We start from the raw sequence: 17,311 nt of genomic DNA, 5'->3' as shown, positions 1-17,311 counted from the left end.
CTCCATGTTCCCTATGTTTGTGGATTCAGAAAGTCCTACAATACAGAGATTGTTCTCTAATTGCTTCTGGGATGCTGAGGCAGCAACTTGTTCATTCTCTGCCTCCCACACATGTTGCCTAAACATGTCCAGGTGTTCTGCATGTTTATCCAAGTGCTCTGACATCCTATCAATGTGGAAGGTGAGGGCATCAATCTTGCTGTCAATTTTAGTGAGGCTGTGCTGCTTGGCAGTCAGTGTTTGGTGTAATTTGCCACCCTTCTCTAGTGCCAGTGCATCCTGACTAGCTGCAAGCACTGCTGCACCATCATAAAGACACCTGAGGGTCTTCCATAGTTTAAATTGCATTTTGTGTGGTGTTATTTTGTTAGTTTTGCCAATTATAGTCAGCTATACATCAAGTAACACCAAGAGACATCATCATCAGGGCAGTCACCACAGAAGACTGACCCAAGGGGGGGGTCACTGGTCACCCCGCACCATATTCTCGGACATTAGAGAGTCACAGGCCAAGCATAGGAATACAAATCCAGCATCATCACATCCAGTTATTTCTGTACCTTATAAGCCTCAGCATCACTGCTGCTGTCTCAAACACTCCATGCTCTGACCAACACCCAGGGCCTTGTACTCCCACAGAAGAAGTGTAGGCATGCTGAGACTGTCTGATATCACCAGGGGATCAGCAGCCAACAGTTTAGGGATCCACCATAATAGCCAACCTGCACCCCCTGCACCTCACCTCCAATGGGTTTAGCCTTTTTGTGTCCTAGTATCACAGGAGCTCAGCAGCATCCAACACCTCCCTTGCACGATCATGGCAGCTGCAAACAAATCTGGGAGGCCCGCACAACCAAGTGCACTCTCGGTGGGGCAAACAAATGCTCGGGGTGCTAGGCCTCCGTGCTGCCCCTGAGCACAAGCATGGGGGGAACAACAGCCATAAAAGAACATAGGCATGCACCGCTGCAGCCTCTAAACAATGGCTTCAGCAGGGTCACCCCACGTCGGTGCTGCAAGCAAGTCCACAGGCAGCTCAGCCCTTGGGTACCAGCCCAGTGGGTCCCCAATATGTGAGGGGCATCCCATGCCAAAGCATAGACAGGCTGTGGAGCAGGGTCCCTGGATAGAAGAAGGCAGGTCCCCAATAGGTGGCCTGTCGAGTTGCCGAAAGGCTCCATGGCTCAGTTTTGGCCAAAGATGCACGGCAAGCTGCAAAGTGTGGTAACACCCATCCAAGCTTTTTCACAGCAGAATTTTGGTTGTGATGACAATGCAGCCGATGCTCCACCCCTCAAATCAGGAAGAGCACATTAGGGGCAGATCATTCTTCTACCTCGCAGCACAGACCTGGAACACACTACCTACCCCCATCTGGAACCCCCCCTTGCTGAAACAGTTCAAGAAGGACTGCAAGACCTAGCTCTTTGACTGACTGGCACCCTTACAACAGCGCCTTGAGACCCCATGGGTGTTATGCTGTGCTATACAAATCACTGATTGATTGATTGAGAGTCACTGAGGTGAATTTGGTGGCAAAAATGGCAATTGAGCACAGGAGCATGAAGGATTGTTGTGCAATCAAAGGAGCTTGCCTAAGTGTCAGCCATCCTAAGGCTGCATAAAAAAGGGTTAATTGTAAAACTTACATATATGACTAATAATATTTTCCTTTGTGAAAAGACTAGGTGTGGGCACTGACAACTACTTTAAGCACATTAGTGGCAGACCACTCCCTCTGCTACATGTGACATAGAAGACTTATTATACACTCTGCCATTGCAAGGACCACAATACAACGGTGCTTCTGTCATATTGAGAAAAGTGGACCAAATCCTAATTTTGAACAGCAACAGATCACATTTGCCACCTTGATAGGCCAAGGCTGTAACCTCAAATAAATAATAAAACTTCTCAAGATGTTAGGCAAAAAATCCCAATACACGCACAAAATGTTGAAGAAGCAAATGTGATAATTATTTTACTTAGACAAGTATCTCATCCATACTCTTATTTTTAAACTGTGTTCTAATTCAAATCATATATTATATTTTCCCTTTGTCAAATTTGATTCCTATAAAGCAAACAGAATCGATTTCATCACCTCAATGTCTGACATATTTGTGGACATTTTATCTCTATGAAATGTATTTCTCACCATATGATATCAATGATTCATGCCAAGCTTTCAATCAGCCAATCAATCAATCAATCAAGGTACATGTAGAGTACAGCTAATCAGCTGTTGGGGTCTCAAAGCATCCGGGGGTAGAGGGGGTCTGCAGCTCAGTCGAAGCGCTAGTTGGCCGGTTCAGTCAAAAGCCAGGTTTTGAAGTCCTGTCTGAATTGAGGCAGAGAGGGAGATTGCCTAAGATGAACAGAAATAGCGTTCCATGTCTTTGCAGCGAGGTAGGAGAAGGATCTTCCTCTATATTTGGTCTTGAGGATCTGTGGGATGGCAACCAGGGCCAGGTGAGCAGAACGGAGTTGTCTGATGGACGTGTGGAAGGAGATTGGTGTTGTGGTGGGCTTTGTTGGTGTTTGATGTTTGTGAGGGGCTTGAAGGTGATCCTTTTCTTGATCTGGAGCCAGTGTAGGTCTCTCAGGTGCCCAGAGATGTGGCTGCGGAAAAGGATATCCAGGAGAAGTCTAGTGGTGGCCTTCTGGATTCTTTGCATCTTCTTTTGGAACTTTTTGGTGGTAGGGTGCATTGCCGTAGTTGAGATTACTGCTGACGAGCACCTGGGTGACTGTTCTTCTGGTTTTGATAGAGATGTTTCATAAACAGGTGTAGAGAATGTGGAACTATTCTATAAGCTAATAATATTACTGGTATTATAATACATAGTGAGGTTACTCAGAAGCTTAGTAATAGCAATTTGTTTATTTTTATTGCTGTCTTGCAGCTCTAGATATTGAAAACATCCTCACATTGGCAGTGCTTATAACTGTATTCACAGTGACCATTATTAGTAAACTATGTTATTGAACCATTTTCCATACAATATCTGTACATGATTGTATGATGACATCTAGTAACTTCACGTTGGTCCTCTCAAGTAGTAAATGTAGTTCTTTTGTCTGGCTCCACTTTTACCACTATGAACAATAACAGATTAAATGAAAATCATTTTATTGGTTTGATTTGAAATAGAAAGACTTTGTTTTATGGCAGTAAGTCTATAACTAGTGATTGTCTCTGACTACCAAGTTCCATTTACAAACAACTAGGTACAATAACTATTTGTGTAAAACATTTCTAGGTCATCTAGTTGTGGCCTGTTGTATTGCATGCTGGTGCAGTCAATATGGGTTTTGACAATACAGGCACACCAGTTAACAGACTTTTATATGTTTCTATTGCATCATGTGGTTTAATTTTATTTACTTGCACATTTTTTGTTTGTCTCTGCTACTCTAGATGTTGGGCATAAGTAACACTATGCCTAGGAAAAGTATTAACAGAGATCTCCATCTTCACCTGAAAGCAGTTTTCTTGCATTTTGATATTTGTTAACAATCTCAGAAGCACAGTTGAAAGGTTGCACCAGGTCCTGGTTTCCAGCTGATCACATGGGAAGTACAGGTGACTTTTCCAGCAGGCTCCTTTTCTTGTTGTGTAGGGTTCTTTATAGCAGAGAACTCTGCACAGAGGCTATAAGATTCCTCCACGTTTTTGTGCACAGAAAATATTTTTACAGTGGAGGAAGCCCACCCCCAAAACTGCCAGTAAAGCTGGGTGTGAGTTAGATCTTTCTTATCCTGGAAAATATGTTACTTCAGCCCTGTGCTGCAGTGAAAATCTAACCATTTCCAGGATGGGAAGGGGTTAGAGAGTTCAAGCATTCCCAAAAATCTACAAAATAAAACAGCTAGTGGCAATCTTTTAAAGCTGGTCAAATTGCTTTGTCTGCAAATTGCTCCTCTAAACACAATTAAGAAAATATATTTCGTATAACTATACCCAAAATGTTCAAGACCCATTTGGTGACACTAAAACCTGAGCAGGTGGGCTATTCCACATTGTTGGATACCTGTTCTTCTCAGGTAATACCACCGGTGCACAATTTGGAGTTGTTCTGGTTGCAAAAACTCATGTGATATACATATTGCTTTTCCCAATGCTTTTCCATGCACATTTTCCTTCTTCAGAGAGGAAATGTGCAATTAAAAAAGCACAGAAACAGGAATCAGATGCAATAAGGGTCTTTGTAATGCTGGGCATGGTGTGTCACCCCAGTACTAGCCCTAGAAAGCTCTCATGGCTGATAACTGGGATGGGGATACTGATTATAATTGGTACTTCAAAGCACAGATTCCACCAAGAGTTAACCCTCATCTTGGAATGGGCCCCTAAGGGTTAGATGTATTAATTTAGTTACACAGCACATAGCAGCAACTAGATTTTCTGCAGTGTGTTGCACAAGGATGAAAAACAGCTCAGAGCTATGTCTCATAAGCTTGGCCTACTGCTTTCATCTCTTGTGCTGCTGATTAGAGTGATTAGAGTGATGCACAACCGTGCACCATAGTGCACACATAAGTGTGTTCTATCTCACATACAATTTGTACTAGAACAACACCCTTCTACTATAAACTCCCATACCTAGTGTAGTAAGTTGGGATGTTAGTTGAGGTGGGTGGTACAACTCAAATAAAACAAATACAGTAATAAACCTGATCCTTTACAGTGTGAACTACAAAAGTCACTAAATAGATCTGTGCTTTTCCCCTCTGGTAGCGTGGCACAAAATCAGTCAGGCTTAACTTAGAAGCAACATATAAAATTATTATGCAGCACTCAAACAGTATTAAAGTGTAAAAAACAACGCAAGAAAAATCTCAAATGAGGAAATGGAGGTCAGTTCAATTGATAAATAACACTAAAATGCCAAAAATCCAATCACTAGAACTGGTGATATGATATTTTAAATTTTTGGTAAAGAAATAGTGCTAAAAAGCACAAAGAGCAACTTGTGATCATCTGGTCGCCCTGATCAAGGCTAAAGTCTCAAGTTCATGCTGATTGTGATGGAGCACGGGCCCCACTGAAGAGTTACCATATCTCTGCAGAAGAACGTGCCATTCATATTGGCAGGGACTGCGAGGAGACCATTGACAGTGGGAGGAACAAGTCATGTGCCACAGCTGGGCCTGCTTTGGTGCAAAGATCTGGTTGCCTCTTAAGCTTAGTGTTGGCAGTCAACACAAGCTGTCACTGTCGGTCTGCAGAGAAGGTTTCGCTGGAGCTTTATGTTGGTGATGGTTGGGGTGATCATTTTTCAGCATAAAGAGGCTGCTCCATGGTCGCCAGAAGCCTAACCCTTCTGTATCTTCACCTTGAGTTCAGGAGGAGTACACTCTGATGCCAGTCAATGGTCCAGGACCTGAAGGACATCTCTTAGGATTCAGGAGTCACTTCAGTAGAGGCCAGCAACTGGGTCAGGCATGTCCAGGCAGGTCCAGTTAGTGCTGGTCAGTTGGACAGTTGCAGGGAGGCCTCTGGAAGCTTGTGTTCCATTTAACTTAAACTGTAGATCAGCCAAATGATCTTTGGAGTCACTTCTGGGAAGCCCAGTTTCCAGGTAAGCAGGTCCAATGTTCCTTCTTTATACAGCAGGGGGTATTCTTCTTCTGAATTCTGAACAAGTGTGTTCTGTCCACAGCTTCGGAAGTTGCTACTTTTATTCTCAGTGCCAGCCTTTTAGTGGGGAATTTCCATGGCCTATCCACGAAGACTGGTCCTTGTCAGATCTCCCTTTTGGCTTTGGCTCCAATGTGTCTAGGCTGTCAAAGCCAAATGCAAGGCCAGATTTCAGGGTACTTTGTGTGTGCTGCAGGGAGGATATTTTGAAGTTTAATTAGGGCAGGGCACAAATACTCCCAAGCCATCCTATTAGAAAGACTCTCTCCCTCCACAACTAGGCACATGTAGTATCATTACTATTAACCTATAGGTGAATTAAATGTACCAAATGTATGTAAGCCATTTTTACCATATTCTCAGGGGAGACCGCAGGCAGATTATCAAAAGTAAAGGGCACATAGTACTAAAATCCAATAAAAACAGGTTCAGCAAAGGAAGTAAAAAATATTGGGTGACCCTGCAGTGAAGGCCGGGTCCAACACCTAGAATTAATTAAAAGGATCCCATGGAATTCAATGTGCGTTGTACACTTCAGCATACATGCAATGAGTGGGTTCTTTGGAGAAATTAACACATTTATACTCTTAACACCTTCTTCAAGAAGGATGTTTTATCCAAATTCAGGTCTAGCAATATTAGTAGATAGGGCTTTGTGTCAAAGTGAATGGATGTCTGCACTGATCCCCTCAAGTAATGCCCTTTGATTCAAAGCAATTCAAAGCAGTGCAAAACACTTTTCGCATTTAGATAAGGCCATCTTTCCAGCACAAAATACTGCTTGTGTAGGAAAATAAATATCAATGTGTTACTTTGCTTTACTTTGGGCCACTTTGTTTCATTTTAGATCACTTTATGCTTGTACAATTCTTGGTAAAATTGGGCCTTTGTGTCTTAACGTAACTCTAACACAACTCTGATTCCATGCCCAGTTCTTCAGAGACAGTATGGCAAACTTTGAAAATGACTTGTTGAAAGGTCTTTGAATTGTATTTGTAATCTTTATTGAATAAAACTATGTATTTGGCAGTGTTAACAATTTGAATTTTAACTGTATATACCAAATTTACTTCATATACTTCTGAAAGTACTTGATGAACAGCTCTGGAGAAAAAACACTTCTTGTCACACTCATTATTTCTTTCAAGATATCCTCTAAGAAAATAGCTCTGCTAGAAAGGAGGAATGGTTAATCTTCAGGAAGTTTCAATGTATTTATCTGTTTTATGGCTGATGTATATGTTAAGGAGTCTATTGTTCACTTTATTTAACTTCTGTAAGACGCCTGAGTGGTGTCATCAGTATCTAGAATCTAGTACCAACCTGATTTGAGAAAGGTTTATGGGAAATGCTTAGCTTTATTTGAAAAATGACCTCTAGGATGACTAATGGAAGATCCATCACCCTAAAATAGTTGCCTGCTTCTGCAACATTTTGGGCAAAACCATCATAGACCAAATGGTGTGGAAGTAGGTTGTCTGGAGTCTACACTCAGACAACAGTCTGGCAGTGCAGTAGGATGTATGGGTGTCAAATTCTGCATTCCTTTTGCTTCCTCCTCGAAATCAGAGGATTCATATTTAGTTCCATTGCAAGTCAGGTACTATAACATGATGCACTCTTGAAATAAAATGAGGCATGGCACACAAACCGGCATTTAGGTACCTGTAGTAGCATCTTCCCCAGTATGTGCACCCACCAATGACTATGCCGCACAACAAGCTGTAAATCATCATTACATTCTACTCTTGTGATTACTTCACACAGTCCACTGGGAATCATAAAGGTGTCATTCTAAATCATGCAAGACACTACACATAGTTTTAGTCAAGTAGCTGTTTGTGTACACTTGTAGATGCCAATCTTCGAAGCCTAGACATTAACCAAAGCCTGCATAAGTGTGAAGGAGCCATATGACAAGAGACTGGCAGTAATAGAACATCAAGCTTGTCAGAATTTGAGTTTAACCTGGGGCCAAATCTTAATACAGAGCCCGCGGATGTTCCTTCTGTTTGGACCTTGCTTGATAAAAAAAATACACACATTTCTAAGTGCTAAAAATTATACTTTAGGCAAAATGAAAACAACCACTTAGGCACCATTGTGTATTCTGGCCACATAAGCTGACTCATTACTAATAAAAATGGCAGGCTTGCTTGCAATTAGAAATCCATAAAAACACATTGCTGAATGAGAGTTGTGCCTTGGAAAATGTGGGACGTGAGGCATAATGCACCTACTGCTTCCCCTTGTCTTAATTCTTTAGAATATGAGTTGTAAATGCAAATTTGTCTCATTTCAACTAGTGCATTCTTAATAAACGTAAAGTCTATTCTACTTATGTTTTTGCCAATTGGAATACATAACATTTAAATGTGCTTAAGGAAGACAAAAATGTCGATCCGATTCACAAAGGTAAACCTGGACTTTTTGTCTAAACTCAGATCAAATGTTTAAGGGCCTGATTCTCAAAGGTAAACTTAGGGCCTTATTTACGAGGCCCTAGAGGCACACTGCACCACCTGAGCGTCATTTTTTATGCTCTGGTGTCACAGTGTGCCAGCACATGTTTACAAGGCCATGCGCACCTTGTGTCGCTTTTAATGGCCTTGTAATTATGGACACTTTCACGCATAACACTGCATGAAAGGGGCGTTCCATGGGTGTTGCTTGGGGTGTTCCCATGCAACACCCATGGAATCTGAAGGTATCTGATGCATTACCAGATTTAAAAGTCTGGGAATGCTTCAGATTACTATGCCACCTCAGGGGTGGTGTATGAATGACACAACGGGGATAAATAGCTTTATTTCTCCCTGTCTTTTCCTCTTTCTGTGTGTTCTGCAGCACACACAGAAAGAGGAAAACACCTCTTGTGATTGTTTTTGTACAGGAAGGTACCCCTTCCTGTACAAAAACAATCATCCCCACTACACAGGCATTGTTTCACCGTGGTGCATCGGTTCCTGTATTGGCGCTAGGCATCAATTTGTGCGCCAGGGCAGGGGGAGAGGACATAAATGTGCTGTATCTTGTAGATACAGTGAATTTATGCCCTTCCTTGGTGGAGCAGGGCGACCGGGCCTCTAAGTGAGACCCTTAGACCTTTGGTCTAAACTTGGGCCAAAAGTCTAGGTTTACCTTTGTGAATTGGGCTCCTCATGTTTAGTGTCATTCATATTTTACTTTAGGTGTCTACTGTGTTAATTGCTGATTTTACACACACCATAAAACATAGTGTACAGGCATCTGCCCACATTATTAAATATCAAAATAACTTAAAATCTTTTGACAACTGAACCATTTTTATAAATACTTCAAGATCAGAAATCGTCTAACTTACTTAGTGATAATATTTTATTTTTTTATTCAACTGGTACAGATGCTGATTTTCTAAAGTATATGCAGTCCAAGTCTTGCTTTGAAACGTCACAATTATTGGAAAATACTTTTGTTGTGTGAGCCATAATTTTGTTAAGAAACCGAAATCTCACCAAAACACAAATGACACTAAAATGTACACATTTTACATAATTATTGTCAGCAAGTACATTAATGTTTGAGAACATATTTAAACATTGGCAGCTGTGCATGATATATTCCTCCTATAAACTTCTCATCACAAATTAATTTTCCTACCTTAACTTTTAGTACAGAAGAAAACATTCGAGCGTCTTCGGACACGCCTCCTAAGTACACTGTCTTTGAAAAAACCGGTGCATGGTCATTCGCATCCAGAACATCCACAAATACTCTTGCAGTATTACCTAAAAAAAGGACAAAGATGTCACATGTGACGTAACAATAATCAGTATATATTCAGTGATCTGCAGCAAATATATAATACCAATAAGAGAGAATAAAAGAGAGAGGCAGCGAGAGCTAAAGTATGATTTCTACAGACATAAACTGCCCTTGATCCCACATCCTTGAAAACCTCCATGCACAAAGAACAAATGGGATTATTCTGGGGATCACGTTCTAGGGTATATGGGAAGCTAAATCAGGCCTGGAAACTGAGGTCCAAATTTATCAACTGTTTTGCACTAGTGCAATATCACAAACAGTGACAAAAACATTTTTGGGGATTTAGGATGTACTTTTCAGCACAAAATTAATTTTGTACAGGACGTTTTCTTAAAAGTAATGCAAAGAAGAATTATGCTCTACTATGGCAACTATTCTACGGGTCAGGGGTTCCATTGGATGGTATGTGGGTATTGTCATGAAACCATCCATGGTTTTTGTCATATTAGGCTATTTTCTAAAATTTGTAGACAAGGCTTTTCACCAAATAATGACACCTCTAAGAGGCGGACTCAAATAAGGATACACATTTTCATTTCTCCAAACTTTTAAAACTTGGCATGTACTCTAGTGAACAACACACATACAAAGTAAGAAAGACTGATAGTAAGTTTAAATATTATAGTTTGAACTTGAAAGGTACATTTTAGGGACAGAATTTATGCTAGATTCACATAGACACATTTGCACTATGGTGCAAAGGTGTGTGTGTGGGGGGGGGGGGCACTAGCAGCCAGAAAGAGTACTAGTGCTTCGGAAGAGAGCAGCAGTGTCTTATTTTGGTAGATATCTGCTGTCCTGCTCTCTCCTTTTCACACAATACAGCTACTTTGGTTGCAGAGACGTGTTGCATGAAAAAACTGTCAAGGTCCCCCTATGTTTATACTAGCCACCTTGTGCACAGTGTGATCATAGAGAGTAGGTTCAGCCATCCCCATGTAGGATTGTGCTACTGTTTGCCAAGCTAGGTAGATAGATCTCACACTCCATCCACCCCTTAAAGCCCCCCTAATCCTCAGCCAATTGCATGTTTTTTCTGTGCCCCATAAGGCCAGTCTGGCGGTTTCTTGTCCAAATCTAAAACCAATCATACTCAAACCTATCCACACTGTGGGTATTTGATTCATTTCAAATGAGTCAAACCATTTACAACTTCAAAAGATGATGGTTTCAAAGATTTAAGGTGTCATTTGCACTAGTCAGAAAAATAAGCTTACTTGTTGGCTCAACTTGGCATAAACTATTCAACCAAACCATAAAGGTTTAGCAAAAAAACTAGTAGGTCAACCTACCAGCAATAATGATTCTGCACTAGAGCAGGGCAATCACAAAGGAGGTTACAGCTGGAAATCAGTTACAATTGCACGGCTGCATGATAGGAAGATTAATGACTATCAATGAAATGGAAACAACAGGACATGACCATGACCTTAAGATTCCAGTTTATGGTGGGGGAGAGATTATTTTGTAGCACAATCAATGGATTTTTTTTATCACCACCCTTTTCCCTGCAAAAACAATGCAATAGTGAATCGTTAGTAAAAGGTGTACTTGGCTCTCTCGCAATATTTGGACTCTGAGTGCGACTGACATAAACAGGTAGTCAAAGGTTATCCAATGCCCCCCATGTTGTATGTTGGAGCCTTTTGTGACACAGATGCTAGACTGAGCCACATAAGTGTGCTAGCATTTTTATCAGAAGAATGTGGAAAAACTGGGGTTAGAAATGGGGTCTTTGGTTGGCAGTCAGGTTACCCATTGTCCAAGCAAGGACTCTCACTCTAGTCAGGGTAAAAGAGAATCACCCTCAGCTAACCCCTGCTTACCCCCTTGGTAGCTTGCCATGAGCAGTAGGCTTAACTTCTGAGTGCTAGGTGTAATTTATTTGTACCAACACACACAGTAACCTAATGAAAACACTACAAAATGACACAAGAGAATATTTATCAAAACCAAAATGACAAAAATCCACAATACACAAGTCAAGTTATCAATTAAAAAGCAAAGAGAGTCTTCAGGTAGTTTTAAACACACACTAACAGTGTTAGCGTGAAATATGTACCTTGGGTGTGTCAAAAATAACCCCGCACGGGCGAGTGTGCATCAAAAAGGGCTTGCGATGAGTCGATTTCACTCACAAGCAGGACCTTGCGTTGTTTCTCCTTTCATCAGGGTGCGTAATTTCTTCTCTCCGCAGAAGAGCGATGCGTTGATCCGGTCATCACTCTGGTCCAGGCAGGCCTTGCGTTATTTTAACATGCCCGCAGTGTTTGCATCGGAAATCCAGCTGCACGATGATCCGATAACCACGCAGCATGGGTTGCGACCTCTCAGCCTCCGTCAGCGATGCTGTGCATCATTTCTCCAGCTCCATGCGTCAATTCTTCAGTCGTGTTACAGGTGAGCATCGATTTTCAGCCAGAAAGCCGGCGGAGTGTAGATTTTTCTGCCGCAGATTGGAGTTGTGTCGTTCTTTTCCCCGCACATCGTTCTGTGCCTGAATTTCTTCCTTTTAAGCTGCCAGCTTCTCCTTACAGGGTCCCAGGAACTGGATGAGCACCACAGGGCAGAGTAGGAGTATCTCCAGAGACTCCAGGTGCTGGCAGAGAGAAGTCTTTGCTGTCCCTGAGACTTCATACAGCAGGAGGCAAGCACTAAATCAGGCCCTTGGAGGGCTTCACAAGATGGAAGGCACACAAAGATCAGTCTTTGCCCTTTCACTCTGGCAGAAGCAGCAACTGCAGGATAGCTCCACAAAGCACAGGCACGGCAGCTCTTCTTCCTCAGCTCTTTAGCTCTTCTCCAGGCAGAGGTTCCTCCTGGTTTCCAGAAGTGTTCTCTGGTCTGTGGTTTTGTGTGCCCTCCTAATACCCAATTTCTACTTTGAAGTAGGCCTACTTCAAAGCAAAGTCTCTCTTGAATGTGAAATCCTGCCTTGCCCAGACCAGTCCCCAGACACTCACCAGGGGGTCGGAGACTGCACTATGTGAGGGCAGGCACAGCCCTTTCAGGTGTGAGTGACCAATCCTCCCCTCCCTCCTATTACAAATGGCTCATCAAGATATGCAGGCTACACCCCATCTCCCTTTGTGTCACTGTCTAGTGTGAGGTGCAACCAGCCCAACTGTCAAACTGACCCAGACAGGGAATCCACAAACGGGCAGAGTCACAGAAATAGTATAAGCAAGAAAATGCTCACTTTCTAAAAGTGCCATTTTCAAACACACAATCTTAAAATCAACTTTACTAAAAAATTTATTTTTTAATTGTGAGCTCAGAGACCCCAAACTCCACATGTCCATCTGCTCCCAAAGGGAATCTACACTTTAATCAGATTTAAAGGTAGCCCCCCTGTTAACCTATGAGAGGGACAGGCCTCGCAACAGTGAAAAACGAATTTAGCAATATTTCACTGTCAGGACATATAAAACACATTACTATGGTGATCATTACAACCCTGGCGGTCTGTGTTAAAGCGACGGTAAAACCGCCAACAGGCCGGCGGTACAAAAAAATGGAATTACGACTGGGGTGGAAACCGCCAACATAGACAGCTACTTTAACACTCAGACCGCCATGGCGGTAGAAACAAACACCACGGCGGTCACCGCCAACAGACAGGCGGAAGACAAGGTTCCGCCCACTGTATTACAACAGTCCAATCCGCCACCTTTTCCTGGGTGGACTCACCAGCTAACAAAAACACGGCGGAAACAGGACTTGTAAGGGAAAACGCTCACCTCTACACACCCCATGAGGAATCAGGACGCCATGGAACCCGAGCTCCAGATTCTCCCTGCCTTTGTCTTCCTGCTCCTCTACCAGGAACATCAAAGACGGCGGCGAAGACCACAGTGAGTACTGCACCTACGACACAGGGGAGGGCGGAGGGAAAAAAGAGTGACAAACACACACGCAACACGCAACACTCCCACCCTCACCCACTACAACACACACACAAGTACATGTTGATACATTACATTTACAACCACCAACCCCCCCGGAAGAATGCAAGGACAAAAGGAAATGAGTTGAAAGTTTGTAATCTATTAAAATACAGTAATCAAAAATATATATATATATATATATATATTTACACTATAAACAAATATATACACCAAGAATACAAGTCCAAGGTATTCCACCATTAAAGTCTGTGGACCACTGGGCCCAAAATGCATGGGCGAGGCCCACACTCAATACCCAAACGGAGAGAACACTGCAGGGGCATCCGATAGAAATACAATAGTCACCTCAGGGGGAAGGGGGGCACCTCAGCCGGATGAGTGCACGACGCCAGATCCATGAGGGGGCTCCATGCCCACTGATGTATCCTGGGGAGTGCAAAGCCACAGTCTCACAAGTCATTACAGTGGGTGGTTTGCCCACTGCTGTATCCTGGGGAGTACAAAGCCACAGTCTCTCAAGTCTCTCAAGTGGGTGGTTTGCCCACTGCTGCATCCTGGGGAGTGCAAAGCCACAGTCTCACAAGTCTTTACAGTGGGTGGTTTGCCGGCTGCTGCATCCTGGGGAGTGCAAAGCCACAGTCTCACAAGTCTCTCAAGTGGGAGGGTTCCCCACTGCTGCATCCTGGGGAGTGCAAACCACAGTCTCGCAAGTCTTTACAGTGGGTGGTTTGCCCACTGCTGCATCCTGGGGAGTACAAGGCCACAGTCTCTCAAGTCTCCCAAGTGGGTGGTTTGCCCACTGCTGCATCCTGGGGAGTGCAAAGCCACAGTCTCACAAGTCTTTACAGTGGGTGGTTTGCCCACTGCTGCATCCTGGGGAGTGCCAAGCCACAGTCTCACAAGTGGATGACTTTTTCCACTGGTTATGGAGGGGGCTTTGTGCCCAGAGTGCTTCATCCTGCTAAGGACTGAGGTAGTGGATGTGATACTCCAGTGGTTCTGGAGGGGGCTTGGTGCCCAGAGTGCTACATCCTGCCAAGGACTGAGGTAGGGGATGTGATACTCCACTGGTTCTGGAGGGGGCTTTGTGCCCAGAGTGCTTCATCCTGCCAAGGACTGAGGTAGTGGATGCCTTTCTCCACTGGTTCTGGAGGGGACTTTGTGCCCAGAGTGCTTCATCCTGCTTGTGGCGGCCTCAGTAGTGTGTCGGAGCTTTTGGCGCTCATTGGCCTGCAGTGCTTGAGGTGGCGGTGTCCTGTTCATTGGTGCTGGTGGCGGCGGTTTCCTGTTCAGCGGTGCTGGTGGTGGCGGTGTCCTTGGCAGCGGTGCTTGTGGCGGCGGAGTCCTTGGCAGCGGTGTTGGTGGTGGCGGTGTTCTTGGCAGCGGTGCTGGTGGCGGCGGTGTCCTTGGCAGCAGTGCTGGTGGCGGCGGTGTCCTGTTCAGCGGTGCTGGTGGCAGCAGTGTCCTTGGCAGCGGTGCTGGTGGCGGCGGTGTCCTTGGCAGCGGTGCTGGTGGCGGCGGTGTCCTGTTCAGTGTTGCTGGTGGCGGTCTTGTACACCGTGCAGGTTTTCGGCGACTTGCCTGTTTTTCTGTGCCCTTCCCCACCTTGGATGGTGGTGCAGCTGTCTTCCCACTCCCAACTGTACTCCTGGGAGAGGCTTTGGGGGTAGATGTTTTGCCTCTCTCCCTGGCACTGGCCAACTTTTTGTGCTTTCGAGGTGGGGGACTGTCCGTGGTCTGGCTCCTTGGCACACTGGCTGCCCTGCTGCCTGGCACACTCCAGAAGCCGGTTACTACTGGCACCACTGTTCCCGCAGATGATGTGGCTGAGGTGCTGGGTTGGGACCTGGAAAGGCAGGCCCTAGGGGACTGAAGGGGTAGGGGAGGTGAGGGGAAAAGGTCAAGGTTGGACAGGAAAAGTTTTTTGGACACACTGGGACGGGTAGACGGAGGGGTTTTGGGAGTGGAAGAAGAGGTAGTGGTTGGAGGAGGTGTACGTTTGCTGACTTTGGGTGAAGTTGCATGGGCTGGAGGCTGTCGTGAGGTGGATGGCTGTTGGGTGGGTGTGTGGCTTCGTGTGTGTACCTTGGGAGGTGGGCTCACAAACACACTGGGAGAGGACACAGGGGATGTGTGAATGGTAGTGGGGGTGGTGAGTGCAAGTGAGCGGGGTTTGGTGGTGGGTGTGCTGGTGATGGACGTAGTGGATGAAGATGTAGTGCATGCAGGATGGAGTGGAGATGAGACTGGGAGGGAGGAGGGAGACGAGGAGGAGGAGGGCACAGTGGAGGCTGTGGATGTTGCTATGTCTGCATGTGTATGATGCTTGTGTGAGTGCCTGTGGGATGTGTGGTGCTTATGTTTGCCTGAGCTTCCCTTGTGTGTTGAGGTGTGTGCATGCTGGTCTGAAGGTGTGCTTGGGATAGGCTGAGATACAGGGGTTTGGGTCTGGGTGGAGAAAGTTGGAGGGGGGAGGCTGGACACAGGGACAATGGCTGCCATCAGTGCTGAGGCCAGAGCCTTAAAAGCTTGCTGTTGGGCTGCCTGACCAGAATGAATGCCCTCCAGGTATGCATTGGTCTGTTGCAACTGCCTCTCTACACCCTGGATGGCATTCAAAATGGTAGACTGGCCAACAGTGAGGGACCTGAGGAGGTCAATGGCCTCCTCACTGAGGGCAGCAGGGCTGACAGGGGTAAGGGCTGAGGTGTCTGGGGCGAAGGAGATGCCCACCCTCCTGGGTGAGCGGCCACAGGGCAAATGCTGAGGGGCTGCTGGGAGGGCAGTGCTGGTAGGGGGGTGGCGGCTGTACCTGTAGGTGCGGGGGGCACAGAGGGGACTGCCACCGCAAGGGAGCTTCCATCAGAGGAGGAGTCCGTGTCGCTGGTTTCAGCTCCTGTCCCAGCCGTGGAGCTCCCCTCGCCCTTTGTCCCATTGGTGGTTTCTGACTCCATTGTGTCACCTTCCAGGGCCATGTGGGATGCACCTCCCTCCTTCTCTGGTGCCACTGCTCCTCCGCCTATTGATGCTAATGCACACAAGAACAGGGAGACCATAAAAAGGGGGGGAAGACAGAAGAAAGACATGTTCAGTGCATGCAATACCGCTACCGTTGGCGGACACTACAGACACAGAAGCCCCCTGCAATACTCCGTGCACTTTGAGTTCCCTCATTAATCACAGGGACATGGGGTACGAGGCCTATGCCCGATTGCTGCACACATGGAAGTCACAGGAGCCTGACTATGTGTAGTTGCCTCAGTACACAGGTGGGGTGCCACATAGCCTGCATTAAGAAGGGACCTTGCCTACTAAACTCGCCCTGGCCAAGGGGAACACACAGCCCACCTCCCCCACCCAGACACCTCCACTGCACGCTGAATCAGCAGAATGAGAGTGTACTCACCCCCTTGTGGCTGCTTTGATGCCCTCAAGCGCCCATCCAACTCCGGATACGCCTCCGCAAGGATCCGGAACATCAGGGGGGTCATAGTGCGACGGGCACCCCTCCCACGTTGGGAGGCCATCCCCAGCTGGGCCTCCGCCGTCTTCTTGCTCCTGCGGTGAATGTCCTCCCATCTTTTCCGGCAGTGGGTGCTCTGTCTGTGTTGGACCCCCAGGGTCCGTACTTCCTTGGAGATGGAAAGCCAAATATCTTTCTTCTGGTGGGCACTGACCTAAAGGAATACTACAGGGGAAAAGGAGAAGATATAACTGTCTGCACCGTCATAGTCATTGGCCCGCATCCCTACCCTTGCCATGACCCACATGCACTCACCGTTGTTTCATGCGCGCCTCATTCTCCCCCCCTATCTTTCATCCACACCACTCCACACAGGCATTGCCCATTCGGCATGCTCACGGTGTACTTACCTGTTTGTCTGGAGGACCGTAGAGTAGCGTGTACTGGGGGAGGACCCCATCACTAGTTTCTCCAACTCCTCTATGCTGA

General features: G+C 45.5%; 1 protein-coding gene across 1 annotated transcript in view; it reads right to left on the bottom strand.

Moving 5' to 3' along the window:
* PCDH15 (protocadherin related 15) overlaps positions 1 to 17,311 on the bottom strand; it is a 2,681,631-nt gene that overhangs the window by 385,402 nt on the left and 2,278,918 nt on the right. The window contains exon 26 of the mRNA XM_069240977.1: positions 9,284 to 9,411. Within this exon, the coding sequence (XP_069097078.1) occupies positions 9,284 to 9,411 (128 nt within the window). The remainder of the gene's footprint in view (positions 1 to 9,283; positions 9,412 to 17,311) is intronic.

Source organism: Pleurodeles waltl, chromosome 6 (assembly GCF_031143425.1).
Source record: "Pleurodeles waltl isolate 20211129_DDA chromosome 6, aPleWal1.hap1.20221129, whole genome shotgun sequence".
Classification (NCBI taxonomy): Eukaryota; Metazoa; Chordata; class Amphibia; order Caudata; family Salamandridae; genus Pleurodeles; species Pleurodeles waltl.
This window is presented reverse-complemented; position numbering and strand designations above follow the sequence as displayed.